The sequence below is a fragment of the Sus scrofa genome, chromosome 12 (assembly GCF_000003025.6).
Source record: "Sus scrofa isolate TJ Tabasco breed Duroc chromosome 12, Sscrofa11.1, whole genome shotgun sequence".
Taxonomy (NCBI): domain Eukaryota; kingdom Metazoa; phylum Chordata; class Mammalia; order Artiodactyla; family Suidae; genus Sus; species Sus scrofa.
In genome coordinates, this window is record NC_010454.4 from 6085956 (window position 1) to 6104907 (window position 18952).

An 18952-nucleotide genomic window follows, 5' to 3' on the forward strand; every position below is an offset into this window, starting at 1 on the left:
CCCATCTCCAGGACCCGGGAGAGGCCAGCCGCTCCCACATACGCTGAGAACGGGCATTGTCCTCATCAGGTCCCCCAGGACGCGGCACATGCCTGCAGAGGTGGGGCTGGCGTCGGCTTCCTTGGAGAGCATCTGCCGGGCCTCGTCCAGCCGGCCCTGCAGCACCAGGATGGTCACCTGGAGGACACCCAAGGACACACACGTTCACGGCAGGCTCAGAAGCCAGTCCCCTAAGCCCAGACTCTGGCTTTCTAGCCCTGGAGAAGCTCCCGAGGTAATCGGATTCATTGAGTCTCACAGTTTGAACCTGTACCATGCTTCTCAAACCACACATGTAACCCACTGAGGTTGTAACTTTTTAAAAATAAGCACAATAAAATAAAAAATTCCAAGTGCATCAAATAAAGTACTGGTTCATAAAACTCTGAGTTCAAATACATACATACATGCACATATACAATCAACATTATTACCACTGAGCCTCTCCAGTCAGATTCCGTATCTGTGCAGACGGCTGCCTGCTGAAATTTATTTGTAACCCCCAAGTCAATATCTGAGGTGCTTTCACCATCATTTCTGGACATGTGCCCAGAAAGGGGCAACAAATGTGAGTCACCTGATACACACGTTACCAGCTGAGGCTGAACAACTGGAGTTCCACCTTCTGGTATCAGCTCTCACACTAAATAAGTATCTTTTTTGCGATCTATTTAGCGCCGTATTTTTTACATTTTCATGCGTTTTGTTGGGCCCCCAAGCGTTGTGCTGAAGTGCCGCTCAGTGCTAAGTGCAAAGAAGGCTATAACGTGCCATGTATCATGTCAGAATATACATGTTAGATGAGCTTCATTCAGACAAGGTTTACAGGGCTGTTGGCCATGAGTTCAATGCTAATGAATCAACAAGATATATATATATATATATGTATACTTTTTTTTTTTTTTTTTTTGGTCTTTTTGCCTTTTCTAGAGCCGCTCCTACGGCCATAGAGGTTCCCAGGCTAGGGGTCTAATTGGAGCTGTAACTGCCAGCCTAAAGCACAGCCACAGCAACACAGGATCTGAGTCGTGTCTGCAACCTACACCACAATTCACGGCAACACTGGATCCTTAACCCACTGAGCAAGGCCAGGAATCGAACCTGCCACCTCATGGTTCCGAGTCGGATTCGTTAACCACTGCGCCATGATGGGAACTCCAACAACATATATTAAATAAGGTGTTTCGAAACAGAAACATACGTAAAAGAAGATTATAAACCGACCAGCTGACAAAAACGTTGTGACCAGAGGCTCGAAGGAAACCTATAATTTCCTAACAAGGAGCAATGGTTGAATAATCAAAAACTTGGGGTTCCAGGAGATTCTACAGACCATAACTATCTACAGAATCAACATTACACATAAATTGTAAAAAATATATACGTAAAACACGCACAGTAAAATTTCTTACTACAAGTCAGCTCAAAAAACCAGGAATACTGGAGGCTCAGTAGGAACAAACCCAACTAGTATCCATGAGAACAAGGGTTCAATCCCTGGCCCTGCTCAGTGCCCCCCTCCCCCGCCATCACCTCAAAGCCAAGAATATATATGCCGACACATCCCATCTTCTCTCTCTAGCCTAGACAGCCTCTTCTGAATTCCAGATATGTGTCTCCTACTGCCCAGTCAATGCCTCCACCTGGATCTCACAGGCATCTTGCTGAACATGCCTCAAAGCAAATACGTGATACCTCAACTCACCAACCTACATTCTTCTATTTCTCACACATCCAATCCATCAATAAATATCAACTCCATTTTTTTTTATGTCGACACCCGCAGCACGTGGCAGTTCCAGGGCCAGGGATTGAACCTCGCCACAGCAGCAACAACACCAGATCCTTAACCCGCTGAGTCACAAGAGAGCTCCTCAACTCTATCTTTAAGCCTCATGCAGACTCGGCCACTTCTCACCATCTCCACCGCTCAGCTCCTACTCTTGTCCCCGTCACCACCGCCTCTGCCTGGCTTAGTTCCACAGCCTCCAGACCGGTCTCTGCTCCACCTTTGCTCTGTTCTCAGCAGTGTAGCCAGAAGAGCCTTTGAAAACCTAGATCAGATCACGGAACTCCTTTTTCGACTCTCCAATGTGCCCCCACACCATCTGACTCAGGAGTAAAACAAGAGCTCCAACGGTGTCCATCAACTAGTTCATACACTCTCATGTTTTTTTTTTTTGAGGGCGGGTGGCGCACCCACGGCATCTGGAGGTTCCCAGACTAGGGGTCTAATTGGGGCCACATCTGAGATCTACACCACAGCTCACAGCAACACCAGATCCCTAACCCACTGAGCAAGGCCAGGGATCAAACCCACATCCTCATGGATACTAGTCAGGTTTTTAACCCCCTGAGCCACAACGGGAACTCCCAATCTCTGTTTTTAATAGCTTTACTGAGTGATAATTTACACACTACAAATACTCACCTACCTGTGTAATTCAGTGAGCTGAAGTATGTTTACAGAGGGTGCACCATGACCACAATCAGTTTTGTAAACATTTCTATCACCTGAAATCGCCCCCTGCTCACTTACTCTTGCCAATTCCCTGCCTAGCACTCATCAAGTGGTTCTGTAGCATCTCCAAGTCTTTTCATCCTAGATCCACAAAGAAATACAAATTCCCTTCTCACTGCAAAGTACAGAGCGCTGCTTTCCTCAGATGATAACTTGGTCCTAGGCTCCCCCGTGGAGCAGGGAAGGAAAGATCGAGGCAGGACTGCATAATCACAGACTCAAAGAGCCAGCGCACACCCTCGGGCCTGTCTGTGGGCCCAGAAGACAATGAGGGGGTGGAAGGCAAGGAGGCCTGCGCTGCCTGAGGTTCTTACCAGCTTCCAGAAGTCCTGGTGTTTGCTTGGATTCTCACTGCCCAGAACATCTGCCGACAAACTGTCCACCTCACACACGTGCAATCGGACCCAGTCAAGGAGGTGAAGGAGGAGGGGGCCGGCTGGGAGGAAAATTCTCATCACAACAAAAGCAGTAAATTCCCCTTTCCCCCAAAGCAAAGAATGCAGGCAGACGAGCTGAGTATGTAGCAAGTGGTTTATCCCTCTTAAGAGAGCACACGTGGTCCTTTTTTTTTGTTTTTGTAAGGGCCACACCCAAGGAATATGGAGGTTCCCAGCATAGGGGCTGAATCGGAGCTGCAGCTGCCACCCTATACACCACAGCCACAGCAACGCTGGATCCTTAACCCACTGAGAGAAGCCAGGGACGGAACCCCCACCCTCATGGACACCCATCGGATTCATTTCCTCAGCACCACAATGGGAACTCCCACACACGGTCCTGAATACAGGGCCGAGCTAGCAAGTGGACTTTCATGGAATGCTTCCTCTGTGCCAGGCAACTCCACCTTTCACTGAATCCTGGAAAGTGCTGAACAGGAGACCCAGACATCACACCCCCAGATTCTTCCTAACTACGCAATACTTACAGGCTGTGTAAGTCATGGCCATACAGGGACTAGTACTGCCCAGGTGCCAGGTATACAACAAAGATAAAAACCTAGAGTTCTCTTGTGGCACAGCAGGTTAGGGACTTGGCGTTGTTACTGCAATGGCCTGGGTCAACACTGTGGTGGGGGTTTGATCCCTGGCCCAGAAACTTCCATATGCCAAAGGCAAGACGAAAAAAAAAGACTGAAACATGGTGATAGCCCTCAAAATATAGTGGAAGAGGCAGACAAGTAATCTTAATTTCAAATTGCTCAGTACTTTAGCAAAAGCATAAAAAGCGACAACTGCAGAGACTTTGGGGGCAGGGGGCGGTGGGGGTGGGGGTTGCACCCTTGGCCTGCAGAAGGTCCCTGGCTAGAGATCAAACCTACACCACAGCAGCGACTCAAACTGCTGCAGTGATAACACCAGATCCTTAAATTAACCCAGTGAGCCACAAGAGAAGTCCTACACAGACTATGAATACACATTAAAGATAACAGCAAACATAAAACCATTAAAAGAATTTTAAAAAAAAAGGAGTTCCCGTTGTGCTGCAGCGGAAATGAATCCGATTAGGAACCATAAGGTTGCCAGTTCAATCTCTGGCCTTAATCAGTGGGTTGAGGATCCAACATTGCTGTAAGCTGTGGTGTAGGCCATAGACACAGCTCGGATCCGGCATTGCTATGGCTGTGGTGTAGGCCAGCAACTGTAGCTCCAATTCAACCCCTAGCCTGGAAACCTCCATATGCCGAGGGTACGGGCCTAAAAAAGACAAAACACACACACACACACACACAAGAACTAAAAACAAAGGGCGTTCCCATTGTGGCACAGTGGAAACAAATCCGATTAGTATCCATGAGAATGCAGGTTCGATCCCTGGCCTCGATCAGTATGTCAGGGATCCAGCATGGCTGTGGCTATAGCTCTGATTCAACCCTAGCCTGGGAAGTTCCATATGCCTTGGGGTGTGGCCCTTAAAAAAAAAAAGAAAAAAGCCTAGTACCTCCACAAAGAGCCTATTCAAGCCAGGATACAGAACGGACCACAATTTAATTCGGATCACAGTGAACTTGAAGGGCTACCCCGACCCAACCTCTAACAAAACATTCTCTCCAGGTTTTTTGTATTTTTAAGGCCGTACCCGTGGCATGTGGAGGTTCCCAGGCTAGGGGTCAAATTGGAGCTGTAGCCGCCGTCCTACACCACGGCCACAGCAATGCCAGATACGAGCTGCATCTGTGACCCACACCATAGCTCCTGGCAACGCCGGATCCTTAACCCACTGAGAGAGGCCAGGGATCAAACCCACAACCTCCTGGATCCTAGTCAGATTCCTTTTCACTGTGCCACAAGAGGAACTCCTAACAAGAGAATTCTCAGAGTTCCCCTCGTGGCTCAGTGGTTAACGAATCTGACTAGGAACCATGAGGTTGCGGGTTCGATTCCTGGCCTTGCTCAGTGAGTTAAGGATCCGGCGTTGCCGTGAGCTGTGGTGTAGGCCACAGACGTGATTCGGATCCTGTGTTGCTATGGCTCTGGCGTAGGCTGGTGGCTACAGCTCCAATTCGACCCCTAGCCTGAGAACCTCCATGTGCCAAGGGAGCGGCCCTCAAAATACAAAAATACAAAAATAAATAAATAAAAAGAATTCTCAAAGTGCCTTTGCCTCCCCCACGTAATCCCTCCTCGTATCCCTAGAGCCCTTTTCCTTTAAAGATTTCACACAAGAGAAGTGTGCTGGCTCACGTTTCTGGAGACGAGACGTCTGAGACCAAAGCACTGGCAGGGCTGGTCTCTTTGGAGGCCAGAAAGAACCAGAGCCACGCTTTCCCCCCCTTCTCCTGACACTTCCTTAAGTGTGACCAACCGTGACAGAAACACGGACCACCCTTCGACATGCTGGTTTGACAGGTGTTCTTGGTATTTGTCAGGGGTCACCTGCCTAACATTTCAGGTTTTCAGAGGACATTCCAGTCCTTCTTGCAGTTTCTGACAGAACGGCAGGCTTCTCTGTAATATCTTTTCTAGTGGTTTGTTGATGAAAAAAAGTATTTTAGGAGCTTCCGTGGTGGTGCAGGTTAAGGATCCAAAATTGCCACTGCTGTGACTTGGGTCACTGCTGTGACTTGGGTCACTGCTGTGACTTGGGTCGCTGCTGTGGCGTGAGTTCAATCCCCGACCCACATGGCAAAGGCGCAGCTGGGGCGGGGAGGGAGAGCATTCTAGGCCACAGACCATTCATCACCACACAGGGAGGAGCAGGGGGACAGCCCTGACGTCATGACAGGATGATTCTGGGCTTACCTGGGGCCACTTCAATAAAAAGAATCTCACAAAGGTTCCAAATGAGCTCCATGGCTGACAAAATGGAGATCTAAGGGAAAAGTGGAGACAAGATTTTGACTGAAAACATTCCTGAGGTTCTTTTCCTTAGAGCAAAGGAACAAAGCAGCGCTTGAAACACATGACGGTCATTCATTAACTCACTGGCTACAGCGCGGTCCGTGGCAGGGCTTCCCACAGGGCAGCCAGGGAGGAATTGAGGGGTGGGACATGGGCTTTTTTTCTTTTTTTTTTTTTTTTTTTCAGATTTTTAGGGCAGCACTCACGGCACATGGAAGCTCTCAGGCTAGGGATTGAATCCGAGCTGTAGCAGCCAGCCTATACCACAGCCACAGCAACTCGGGATCCAAGCCATGTCTGTGACCTACACCACAGCTCGCGGCAATGCCGGATCCTTAACCCACTGAGTGAGGCCAGGGATCGAACCACATCCTCAAGGATGCTAGTCAGATTCGTTTCCACAGAGCCACGACGGGAACTCCCCAGACTAATAATTTTTATTTTAATGGCTATAGTTTTAATTCAACGTGCAGTAGAAAAATATAACTAGCTCATCACACCCATGATCTTAATGAATATTATGGTTTAGGACGAAGCTCTGAGTAACAAGGGAAAGATGATTTTTTAGGAAAATATTCAATAAATGATGTATAACATGTAGATACAGCAAAAATTGTAAAGTTGGTATTTACAGGACTGACATTTAGGATATTAAAAGGCAAACCCAGGAGTTCCCATTGTGGCTCAGGAGGTTAAGAACTTGACTAGTATCCATGAGGATGCAGGTTCGATCCCTGGCCCCACTCGGTGGGTTAAGGATGTGGCGTTGCTATGAGCTGTGGTGTAGGTCACAGATGCAGCTCAGATCCCAAGTTGCTATGCCTGTGGTGTAGGCCAGCAGCTGCAGCTCCAATTCAATCTCTAGCCTGGGAACTTCCATATGCCACGGGTATGGCCATGAAAAGCAAATAAGGAAAAATGGAGGGGGAAAAAAAAGGGCAAACCCAGGAGTTCCCTGATGACAAAGTAGTTTAAGGATCTGGGCACTGTCGTTACTGTGGCTTTGGTCACTGCTGTGGCACTGGTTCGATCCCTGGTCCTAGAGCTTCTGCATGCCACAAGCACAGCAAAAAAAAAAAAAAAAAAAAAAAAAGGCATAATAACCTAGGAGCTCAGTAAAAACACTAGGTCCATCACTTAAATAAAGTTTAGAAGACTAACCAGTGATTCCAAAAGCTCAGCTCACTAGTCTGGGTGACACAATGTGGTTCGGATTCATAGTTCCCCTAAGAACTGAAAACTCATAGAAATATTCACCAGGACACTCTCGTGTTCCAAAGTACCAGACTTGGAAGGGGGCGCCAGGAAATTCAAGATGATTCTAACCACCCCAAGGAGTTGCCTGTCTAGTGGGAAAAAAAGAGATTTCTGCAAAATTGGTGACTGCAAAGCCAATCCATGTAGATGCTGAAACAGAGAAGGACAGGACGGTACCAATACCGCAAAAGTGGCCGCATCCCCCTTACCTGGCTGCTAAACTGGCCGCCACTGGCTGGATCTTTAGCAGCAACTAATAAAACACAAAACATTATTTTTTATTATTTTTAATTTATTTTATTTTATTTTTTCCTTTTTAGGGCCATACTCACAGCATATGGAGGTTCCCAGGCTAGGGGTCTAATCGGAGCTACAACTGCTGGCCTACGCCACAGCCATAGCAATGTCAGATCCGAGCAGCATCTGTGACCTACACCACAGCTCACAGCAACACTGGATCCTTAACCCACTGAGCGAGGCCAGGGGTCGAACCTGCAATCTCATGGTTCCTAGTTGGATTCATTCCCAATGAGCCACAAGGGGAATTCTCAACACAAAACATTTTAAATTAGCACTGGGATCTTAGTCTTACTGTTACAGCTTCATATAAAGGTACGGCAGCTCGTACCTTCTAATGACTCCCAACTTTCACAGATTTTTAAAAAATGCTTCACAAATCTTTGTTGTAGATCAGGGACCTCAAACTGAGGCCCTTAAATTACAAGTGGCTCTTTCAGCTACAAAATAGCAAACACAGAGACCACCGTGTTATATAAGAGTACCCAGCATCCAGGCTTTCATGGTTTTTTGTGGGTTGTTTTTGTTTTCGTTTTGCTTTTTTAGAACCGCACTCATGGCATATGGAAGTTCCAAGTCTAGGGGCTGAATCAGAGCCGTAGCTGCCAGCCTACACCACAGCCACAGCAACGCCAAAGCCAAGCCACGTCTGCCACCTACACCACAGCTCACAGCAACACCAGGTCTTTAACCCACTGAGAGAGGCCAGGGATCAAACCCACGTCCTCATGGATGCTAGTCAGATTCATTTCCGCTGAGCCACTTGCAGTTCCCATTGTGGCACAGTGGTTAACGAATCCAACTAGGAATCATGAGGTTACGGTTCGATCCCTGCCCTTGCTCAGTGGGTTAAGGATCTGGTGTTGCCGTTGAGCTGTGGTGTGGGTCGCAGACGCGGCTCGGATCCCAAGTGGCTGTGGCTGTGGCTGTGGCGTAGGCCAGCAGCTATAGCTCCTATTCAACCCCTAGCCTGGGAACCTCCATGTGCCAAGAGAGTGGCCCTAAAAAAGGCAAAAAGACATTTCCGCTGAGCCACGATGCGAACTCCAGGGCTCTCATGGTTTAAAAAACCACTACCAAAGACCTGGGAATGTGACTGTCAAAGATTTTTTTTTTTTTTTTTTGGCTTTTTAAAAGGGCTGAACCAGCAGCATAATGGAAGTTCCCAGCCTAGGGGCTGAATCGCAGTTGCAGCTGCCAGCCTACACCACAGCCACAGCTACACCAGATCTGGGCTGTATCTGTGACCTACACCACAGTTCACGGCAATGCTGGATCCTTAATCCACTGAGCGAGGCCAGGGATCGAACCGGCATCCTCATGGATACTAAGCGGATTCGTTACCACTGAGCCATGGCGGGAACTCCTGTCGAAGATCTTTATTCTGGCCCTTTGGCCTCGTATTTGTCAACTCAGTATGTTCTAATTTGAAAAGCATAATTAAAACAATTGTCAAAAAATTAAGGATTACATAAGATGGGAACGTAAGAGTTTTGAACTGGAATGTCAATCAGATTTTATCTTGTACTATTTAAAGTCAGATACGTCAACTACTATTACACATACACACAAAATCCTTACTTGCAAGCTGGTGCATTTCCTCCATGCACGCTCTTATGACTGATCGGTAGTTTTTACTCACTCGAACCAATCTACAAAAAATGAAATGACATACAAGATGAACCTGGAACATTCTGTGGTGATAGAAAAGTAAGGGACACCTTGCGATGATAGAACGTATCCAAAAAATAAAAAGGGTAACAGCTTGCTGAAAGACAGGAGCCAACCTGAAGGAGCTCCTAATGGTCAAAGCAAACTTGGGCAACCCAATAAAATAAGATGTAACTAAATATCATGGACCAAAATAAATACCCAGGAGTCCATAATGATATTAAGTGTTGCAAATGAGACCCACTGATGGACTCAAAAATTAGTGGTTGAAATACTTATTAGTTACAAAAGGAAAGATGGTAACTTCGCAATAGAGAAACCCAGTAGAAACCACATTTAACAAGTAATCAAGGTCGACATTAATGTAACAAACACTGGCATCATGAACCTTGGGATACAATGTACTGAGAACGAATCATAACACTTCTGGGGTAGTCTTACTAAAAAGGTGTAATTTTTCTTGTCCCATCATGAGAAAACACCAGACAGGAGTTGCCATCATGGCTCAGTGGGAAAGAACCCAACTAGTAACCATGAGAACACAGGTTCGATCACAGGCCTCGCTCAGCGGGTTAAGGATCTGGCGGTGCTGAGAGTGGTGGTATAGGTCACAGACGCAGCTCGGATCCTGCGTGGTTGTGGCTGTGGTTGTGGTGCAGGATGGCAGCTATAGCTGCGATTCGACCCCTAGCCTGGGAACTTCCACATGCCGAAGATTCGGCCCTAAAAAGCAAATAAATAATTAAATAAATATCAGTAATGTGGTTATGTAAGATACTACACTAGAGAGATCAAGTGAGAGCTGTACAGAACCTATCATTTTTGTAACTTTTCTATAAGTTTAAAATTAGTGGAGTTCCCATCATGGCTCAGTGGTTAACGAATCCAAGTAGGAACCATGAGGTTGCAGGTTCGATCCCTGGCCTTGCTCAATGGGTTAAGGTTAAGCATTGCTATGAGCTGTGGTGTAGGTCGCAGACACAGCTCGGATCCCAAGTTGCTGTGGCTCTGGCATAGGCCGGCAGCTGCAGCTCTGATTAGACCCCTAGCCTGGGAACCTCCATGTGCCACAGATGCAGCCCTAAAAAGACAACAAAAAAATAAAATAAACAAAAAAAATTAAATTAGTTCAGGAGTTCCCATCGTGGCTCAGCACAAACGAATCTAACATCCTTGAGTACACAGGTTTGATCCCTGGCCTTGCTCCATGGGTTAAGCATCCAGCGTTAATGCTTCAAATTAGGACATTTACACATGAATCATTGTGGAAGTCGCCCTGGTCAGTGTGCGTGAGGCGGAAGTCACAGGTGTCAAAAGGCAGGAGTTCTAATTGTGGCTCAGCAGGTTAAGAACCCGATGTCTGTGAGAATGAGAATTTGATCCCTGGCCTCGCTCAGTGGATTAAGGATCTGTGAGCGGTGGTATAGGTCGCAGACACAGCTCATATCTGGCGTTGCTGTGGCTGTGGTGTAGGCGAGCAGCCACAGCTCTGATTTGACCCCTAGCCTGGGAACCTCCATATGCCTCGGGTTCAGCCCTTAAAAAAAAAAAGAAAAAAAAAAAGTGTTGTGAATGAAACACAGGAGGGAAAAAACTGGTTTCTTCAGTAGAAATACCAACATTGTCCATATGAATGGACACGAAGAAAAATCTAACAGGGCTTCTCAAACTCCGCTGTGCTTAAGACTTACCTAGAGATTTTGGGATCCACCCATAGACTTTGGTGATATAAAGTAGGGCCTGGAGTTCCCGTCGTGGCGTTGCCGTGAGCTGTGGTGTAGGTCCCAAACGCGGCTTGGATCTGGCATTGCTGAGGCTGTGGTGTAGGCCGGCGGCTACAGCTCCAATTAGACTCCTAGCCTGGGAACCTCCATATGCCGAGGGTGCAGCCCTAAAAAGACAAAAAAAAAAAAAAAAATAACAATAATAATAATAATAATAAAGTAGGTCCTGAACAAGCACCTGAGACAGATGCAGCTAACTCATAAACCACACTTTGAACAATTCTAGTCTATAAATAGTACAAGTTTTGTGGTCTCTTACAAAAAGAAAAAAAAAGGCCTTGAGAATAATTCTTTTTTTGTTGTTGAAGTTGCAACCCAGGCTGCAGCAACACCAGCTCCTTAACCCACTGTGCCGGGCTGGGGACCAAACCTGTGTCCCAGCACTCTCAAGACGTGGCCAATCCCGTTTCACCACAGTAGGAACTGAGACTAATTCTTTAAAGACAAAACTAAACTCCCAATAATGGGAACCCATGCAATGACTCTCAAGTGCTTATTTGGCCTAAATTTCATTCTTCGCAGAATAAAACAGAAATATACACAAAGAAAGCATTATCAAGCAGCCAACAACTCTATCAGCAGCCGTTTGCACATTTTCTGTTAGACATTTCCATCCCTGACACTTACACTGCCCAGTACAGAGACCACAAAATAGAACCAGAGGTGCCTTATTGCTCCAGGTGATCCATCTATCATTTAAAAGGACAAGGATATGTTTCATTTGGTTTTTCATAATCTAGTTGTAGGCTCCAGCACATATAAGCAGCCTACTTACTGAGCTTTTCTGGATTTTCCAGTAAACTCTTCTTCAATTCTCTGAAGGCCCACAAAGATTCCATGGGACTCGTTGAAGAGTTTTCTTAGGATTTTACAATAAACATCTATATCTTTCCGGATAATATGGATATAGGGGCAACCAGGCACCATCTCTGATTTTTCTGAAATAAAACAGAAAAAAGCATTTGACATCACCACCATCCCCATAAAAAAACTCACTCTAAAAATTTTAACGGCATATCTAAAGACAAAAGCTTCCAGTTCTTTGCTAATTTCATTAAAAATGATATGAACTACCATTTATCATTTACATGCACATGAATTTTTCTTTTTAGGGCCAAAACCACAGCATATCTGAAGATTAGGTGGTTCCCAAGCTAGGGGTCAAATCAGAGCCAGAGTTGCTGGCCTACACCACAGCCACAGCAACATGGGATCCGAGCCCTGTCTGCAACCTACACCACAGCTTACGGCAACACCGGATCCTTAACCCACTGAGCGAGGCCAGGGCTGGAATCTGTGTCCTCACGGATACTAGTCAGATTCATTTCCACTGAGCCAAGACAGGAACTCCCTATATGCTTATGAATTAACACAAATGTTTACCCTCAGACTTTATCCCTCAGCTTCCTAGCATGTTTTTTCTTACTAGCATATTTTGTAACTATTTTCACCTCCATCACTTGAAGTACACGAGGGGAAAAAAAGCAAAATCACTTAAGTAAAACTCAATAGGAATTTTTGTCATGGCTCAGCGGTAACAATCCCAACTAGTATCCATGAGGATGAGGGTTTGATTCCTCGCCTTCCTCAGCGGATTAAGGATCCAGCATTGCCTTGAGCTGTGGTGTTAGGTAGCAGACACAGCTCAGATCTGGGGTGGCCGAGGCGTAGGCCAGCAGCTGCACCTCCAATTCAACCCCTAGCCTGGGAACATCCATATGCCACACATGTGGCCCTAAAAGAAATAAAAAATAAAAATAAATAAACTACCAACTCATGGAGATTCCTTATGTAACAGCTTCCCCATAAGCTGTGATAATGTTCAATGGCTTAAGAGTTCCCACCGTGGTGCAACAGAATTGGCAACATCTCTGCAGCAGCCTGGCACAGTGGGTTAAAGGATTCGGTGTTGCCACAGCCGTGGCTCTAATCTGATGATCCCTAGCCCAGGAACTCTATTATGCCCCAGGGCAGACAAAAAATTTGAAAAAAAAAGGAGTTCCATGGCTTGTCATGATTTCAATAGATATAAACAAACCAACAAATAAAAAAAAAAAACCTTTGAGTTTCCAAGAATCAAGGACAAACTAAAAACACCAATAAGCTTTCTGATTAAGCAGGAAAAGCAGCCAGCCAGCCACAGTCACAGTCACAGAAGTCTCTCTTCTGATTAACTTCTGTAACTCTGCTCTGCCAAAAGAGATTTTCGATACCAACACGGCCCATAAATATTTAGCAACATTGGGGAAAATTTTTAACTATAACATCCAGAAAAATTACATTGCTTAAAAATTGTATGAAGAGCTCCCATCGCACAGTCGTTAACGAATCCGACTAGGAAGCATTAGGTTGCGGGTTCGATCCCTGGCCTTGCTCAGTGGGTTAACGATCCGGCGTTGCCATAAGCTGTGGTATAGGCTGCAGACAGGGCTCAGATCCTGCGTTGCTGTGGCTCTGGTGTAGGCTGGTGGCTACAGCTCCGATTAGACCCCTAGCCTGGGAACCTCCATATGCCGCAGGAAGCGGCCCTAGAAAAGGCAAAGAGACAAAAAAAAGACAAAAAAAAAAATTATATGAGGAGTTCCCGTTGTGGCTCAGCCAGTTAAGAACCCAACTAGTGGAGTTCCCTCTGTGGCTCAGTGGTAACAAACCTGACTGATACCCATGAGGATGCGGGTTTGATTCTTGGATTCACTCAGTGGATTAAGGATCTGGCATTCCTTGGAGCTGCACATAGGTCTCAGATTCAGCGTGGATCTGATATTGCTGTGGCTGTGGTATATAGACAAGCAGCTGCAGCTCCAATCTGACCCCTAGCCTGGGAACTTCCATATGCCATGGGTGTGCCCTAAAAAGAAAAAAAATTATATGAGTTGAATACCATGTAATTTGACAAAATTATATGACCTTCATTAGCTCAATGCACTCCTTGTAAAAGAGGAAAACCTCCACATTTGGATAAAGAACACGCCAAAGATTTGCAATAAAAAAAAAAAAAAAAAAAAAAACACCTCTTCAACATTTTCTGAGATTTCTCTCTTGAAAAAAAGAAAGCAAAATCAAGTATCAAGATTTCAGCTTGGGGAGTTCCCGTCATGGCTCAGTGGATAAAGAACTCAACTAGTAACCATGAGGTGGCGGGTTCAATCCCTGGCCTCTCTCAGTGGGTTGGGGATCTGGCTTTGCCATGAGCTATAGTGTAGGCTACAGATGCTGCTCAGATCTGGCATTGCTGTGGCTGTGGTGTAGGCCAGCAGCCACAGCTACAATTGGACCCCTAGCCTAGGAACCTCCATACACCGTGAGTGCAGCCCTAAAAAGACAAAAAAAAGATTTCAGCTTGGGGAGTTGCCAGTGTAGCTCAGCAGAAATGAATCCAACTAATATTGAAGAGGATGAGGGTTTGATCCCTGGCCCCAATCAGTGGGTTAAGGATCTGGCTTTGCCACAAGCTGCACAGCTGGTCACAGACAGGGCTCAGAACTGGCGTTTCTATGGCTGTAGCATAGGTTGGCAGGTGCAGCTCCAATTCAACCCATAGCCTGAGAACTTACATATGCCAGACCTGTGACCCTTAAAAAAAAAGATTTCAGCTTTATCTTGCTAGAAGTAATCTGTACAGGAAAGAAAAGATCCATATCTGATGCTTGATGGAGCTTAGAAAACAAAGCCAAGGAAAAGGCATTTTGCTCTCTAGCTCATTTGCGTTATTTACAGCCTACAGAATTTAATCAAGTTCACAATGATATTATAGGTAAAGGCCATGACATTTGCAATGTTTTTCTTTCTTCTTTTTTTTTAGGGCCACATCCGTGGCATATGGAGGTTCCCAGGCTAGGGGTCAAATAAGAACTGTAGCCGCTGGCCTACGCCACAGACACATCAACACCAGATCCGAGCTGTGTCTGCGACCTACACCACAGCTCACAGCAACGCCAGATCCGAGCACAGCCAGGGATCAAACAGGCCTCCTCATGGATGCCAGTCATATTCATCTCCACTGAGCCACGACGGGAACTCCCGAAAAGGTTCACAATGAGGCGATTGCTACAAGAATTCAATTGCCCTGGACAGGAGAAAAAAAGCTTAAAGTTTTGCTTTTTGTTTTTCTTTTTGGCCAGAAGGCACTTGGAAGTTCCTGGACCAGGGGTCGAACCTGTGCCATAGCTGTAACCAGAGTCAAAGCAATGACAGCACCAGATCCTTAACCCATGAGGGAACTCTGCTTGAAATTCTTAAATATAAAGAAAACCTTTCTTAAAGTTCCTGTCATGGCACAGTAGAAACGAATCAGACTAGGAACCATGAGGTTTTGGTTCGAACCCTGGCCTCACTCATGAGCTGTGGTGTAGGCCGGCAGCTGTAGCTGCAATTAGACTCCTAGCCTGGGAATCTCCACAGGAGTGGCCCTAAAAAGCCAAAAAAACAAAAACAAAAAAAAAACCTTTCTTTAGGAAAACCATTGTTAATTTTTTTTTCCCCAGACTCAACATGTGCCAAGTATCATAAGTAAATGAAAATCCTAAGCAGCTAAAAATTTTCAAAAATGAAAATGACATAAAGTAAGTTCAACTGTTTTGTATCTCAGCTAGTCAAATCTGAGAGAAGAAAAAAAAAAATGTTCCCCAATGGATAATCTAAAACAAAAAAAAAATTTTTTTTAAATACCTTTTTTGTTGAAAGAGGTTTCACATACCAGCATCTCCCCTGGACCCCAGTCAAAACACATTTGCTTCTTCTGGGAATTCACTCCTGGAATCAACTAGTAAAAGAAAATAATAAGGAACAAAAACTGTTATTCTTTCTTAATGTTTTGCCTTCAACTGACTTGTAAATCTAACCCTAGAAATCAAGGGTCATGAGAGTTATTAAGTATAACCAATGAACACACCTGAATGTGGTTGAGATCAGCCCACTCTGTTAGACCCTAAATGAGCTCCTGAGTTTTGCTAGCCATCTCAACACAAATGTTGATAAAAAGGAAAGCTACTCCCTAATCAATTATTATGATTTAATGGAGCTCCCGTCGTGGCTCAGTGGTTAACGAATCCCACTAGGAACCATGAGGTTGTGCGTTCGATCCCTAGCTTTGCTCAGTGGGTTAAGGATCTGGCATTGCCGTCAGCTGTGGTGTAGGTTGCAGATGCGGCTTGGATCCCACGTTGCTGTGTCTCTGGCATAGGCCGGCGGCTACAGCTCCAATTCGACCCCTAGCCTGGGAACCTCCATATGCATCGGGAGCAGCCCAAGAAATGGCAAAAAGACGAAAAAAAAAATTATTATGATTTAATGATCTCTAGTTGAGAAAAAGGGAAATTAACAAACTTAAAAGGAATTGAGGAGTTCCTGCTGTGGAGGTCCCGCTCAGTTGGGTTAAGGATCCCGTATTGCTACAAGCTGCAGCACAAGTCCCAGATGAAGCTCGGATCCAGTGTTGTGTGACTGTGGCACAGCATGGGCCTCAGGTACAGCTCTGATTCGACCCCTGGCCCAGGAACTTCCATATGCCACAAGTGCAGTCATAAAACGAAATTTTTTAAATTTTCACTTATATATATACATACACATATATATCTATACATAAAGCTAACCCTCTAGCGAGCAACAAACCATGTTAACTGCTATTTAAGATTTCATGTCTCCTTCCCAATGTGGCTCAGGAAAATGAACCCGACTGACATCGTGAGGATGTGGGTTTGATCCCTGACCTTGTTCAATGGGTTAAAGATCAGCGTTGCCTCAAGCTATGGTATAGGCTGCAGACACAGATGCAGCTCAGATCTGGTGTAGCTGTGGCTTGGACCAGCAGCTGTAGCTCTGATAGGACCCCTTGCCTGAAGTTGAGAACTTCCATATGAAGCACCTGCAGCCCTTAAAAGAAAACTGTCTCTTTTTGTCCAGTTAGCTTTAAAATGACATCTATTTTGTGGTTTTGTCAGACAGTGCATTGCAAGCTTTTTGCTGAAAGCTGAAGGCACCTCCACTTTCTAAAAAGCAAAAACACAAGGTCAAGCAAATTGCAGTTTAGTGGGGCTTACAAGCTACCAAGAGCTAAGAGATGCAGAACAAGCTTAAACGTACAAAACTATCTGACCTAGTTAGGGAGGTCAAGTGAGGCTTTTCTGACAAAGAATGCAGGAGCTTATATATAGGAAGAGGAAAAAAAAAAAAAAAAAAAAAAAAACAACGGGTAGGATATAACTCTAACGGAGAAAAGAGCATCCCAGCAAAAAGGGAGAACGGTAATAACTCCTGTCTAATAGCCCTGAATCTCTTTGTAAAACATCACAAATCATCCACATCTGACATAGTCTTTTGAGAGTTCAAACAGAATTGGAAAACAAACACAGCAATAAGAACAGGAATAGTCTCCGGAGAGAATAAATACGTTTAATAAACCTTGGGCCAGCTGAAGCAGAAACCGGGCACTGTGATGGGAAACCTACTTCGGTTGGGAGACAAAAAGGCTCCAGTTCCTCTGCTTAGTTCGAACCTGCTCGTTAAAGGCATGGAGCGGGGCCTCCAGGACCACGTACTCGGAATATACAAAGGGGCAGAAACCCAGCGACCACCGCAACCCAAACTCGGGCAGCTTCGCGATGTGACTTCCGGACGGTGGCAATTAATCTGAGGGAAGGGGACGAGCGCCTTGCAGGCGGCCGAGAAGTGGACAACCCTGCAGTGACGAAACCGCTGAAGGCAAACAATACTTTCGGGGGCGCCCTTACAGTGACTGTCGGCTCCCCATCGAGCTCCTCCATTGCGCCGCACCACAGCCGCCTGGATCTCTCAGGGCCGCAAATGTTCGCGGCTCGGGCCTCCCGCTCAGAACCCGCTGCGAGAAAGGACCCCCTCCGAGCGCCTCCTGCTCTGCCTGCAGGCCCAATCCCCCAGCGCTGCAGGGGCCTTTCCTCTTGGCCGCGACCACCCCTGTGCAGCACTATACACGTGTCCCTCCTTCCTGGCCTCGACAGCACGACAGGGAAAATAGCGCCAGGGTCAGTCTACCCTCCAAGTACCGTTCTCTCCAGATCAGGCGCCGCCGTGGACGACCCCAAGCCGGGCCGGAGAGAAGACCCCGGGAGCCCGCGGGAGCGGCGGTGCTGCGGCCGCGCATGCGCGGGCTGAGACCAGCGCTCGGCGTGCTTCTGACGAGCACGAGCCCACGGCCTCTCCCGAGCCTGGCTTTCCGCTGCTGCTTGGTCTGCGGGTTAGCGCCGTCGCGGTTGCTCCTCTGAGCCGTGTTCATGGCAGGCGAGCACAGTTGGTCCATCCGGCTTGTGTACGAAGGCAGTCGCCGCCACTTCCACAGCAAAATCCTCAAGAGGCGTGGGCACAAAATTGAAACAGCTGAAATCGAGACCGCCGAGCTTAATTGAACACAAATGTTGGTTTGTTATCTCACCAAAGAAAAGCAGGAAGAAACACTCAGAGGAGCCCAGATCTTGTTATGGGAAACCTCAAAAGTGCTCCAGTAACCTAAAAGAGTTATTTTGTAAATGCCATGTATACAAGTACATACACATACAAGGAATAGTACTGGTTCTAAATTCCCAAATAAGCGAGTTTTTTAACGAAGGTAATAAGAAATTTGAAGATAAACCTTCGAAAACAGTGCTTGAAAATGTAGCACTTTTTATTATCTAGGAAAGAAATTCGATCTGAAAACAAGACAAATTTTCAGTATTTTACTTGGGGAAGCACTTCTTGAGTTGATTCTGAACAACCTATTCGAATGGTGGAAATAAGATGTCTTGGGATAAGATATCTGTTAGGAAAACAGTCACCCAGTAGCTGGTCTTTTAAGATACACCCTGTTAAAGAAAGGATGAAAAATCTTGTGGCAATTACAGTTTTATCCAAATCCTTCTGAAGGCAGCCATCCATAGGATGAAATTCAAAGTTGTTTTGCACAAACTCCAAACTGATCTGCCATCTATGTCTTGCTGCTTTTTCTAAATGTCTCGGGGTTTCACTGATGTTTCTGACACTATTAGTGTGGCTATGAGAAATTATGCATTCATGTCCTTTTTCTTTTTTTGCCA

General features: G+C 45.9%; 1 protein-coding gene across 3 annotated transcripts in view; it reads right to left on the minus strand.

Annotated features, from left to right (window-relative positions):
- The window catches only part of NUP85 (nucleoporin 85), a 31242-nt gene extending 13225 nt beyond the window's left edge, over positions 1-18017 (minus strand). Inside the window, exons 1-8 of one of the 3 annotated variants that reach the window (XM_003131211.6) lie at positions 17636-18017; positions 15576-15669; positions 11683-11845; positions 9034-9104; positions 7365-7408; positions 5800-5869; positions 2875-2996; positions 43-177 (exon numbers count right to left, since the gene is read on the minus strand). In XM_003131211.6, the coding sequence (XP_003131259.1) occupies positions 43-177; positions 2875-2996; positions 5800-5869; positions 7365-7408; positions 9034-9104; positions 11683-11845; positions 15576-15669; positions 17636-17668 (732 nt within the window). In that variant the 5' untranslated portion in view covers positions 17669-18017. Of the gene's footprint in view, positions 1-42; positions 178-2874; positions 2997-5799; positions 5870-7364; positions 7409-9033; positions 9105-11682; positions 11846-15575; positions 15670-17353 lie in introns of all 3 variants that reach the window. The other 2 variants (XM_013980753.2, XM_021066654.1) reach the window with 2 other exon arrangements.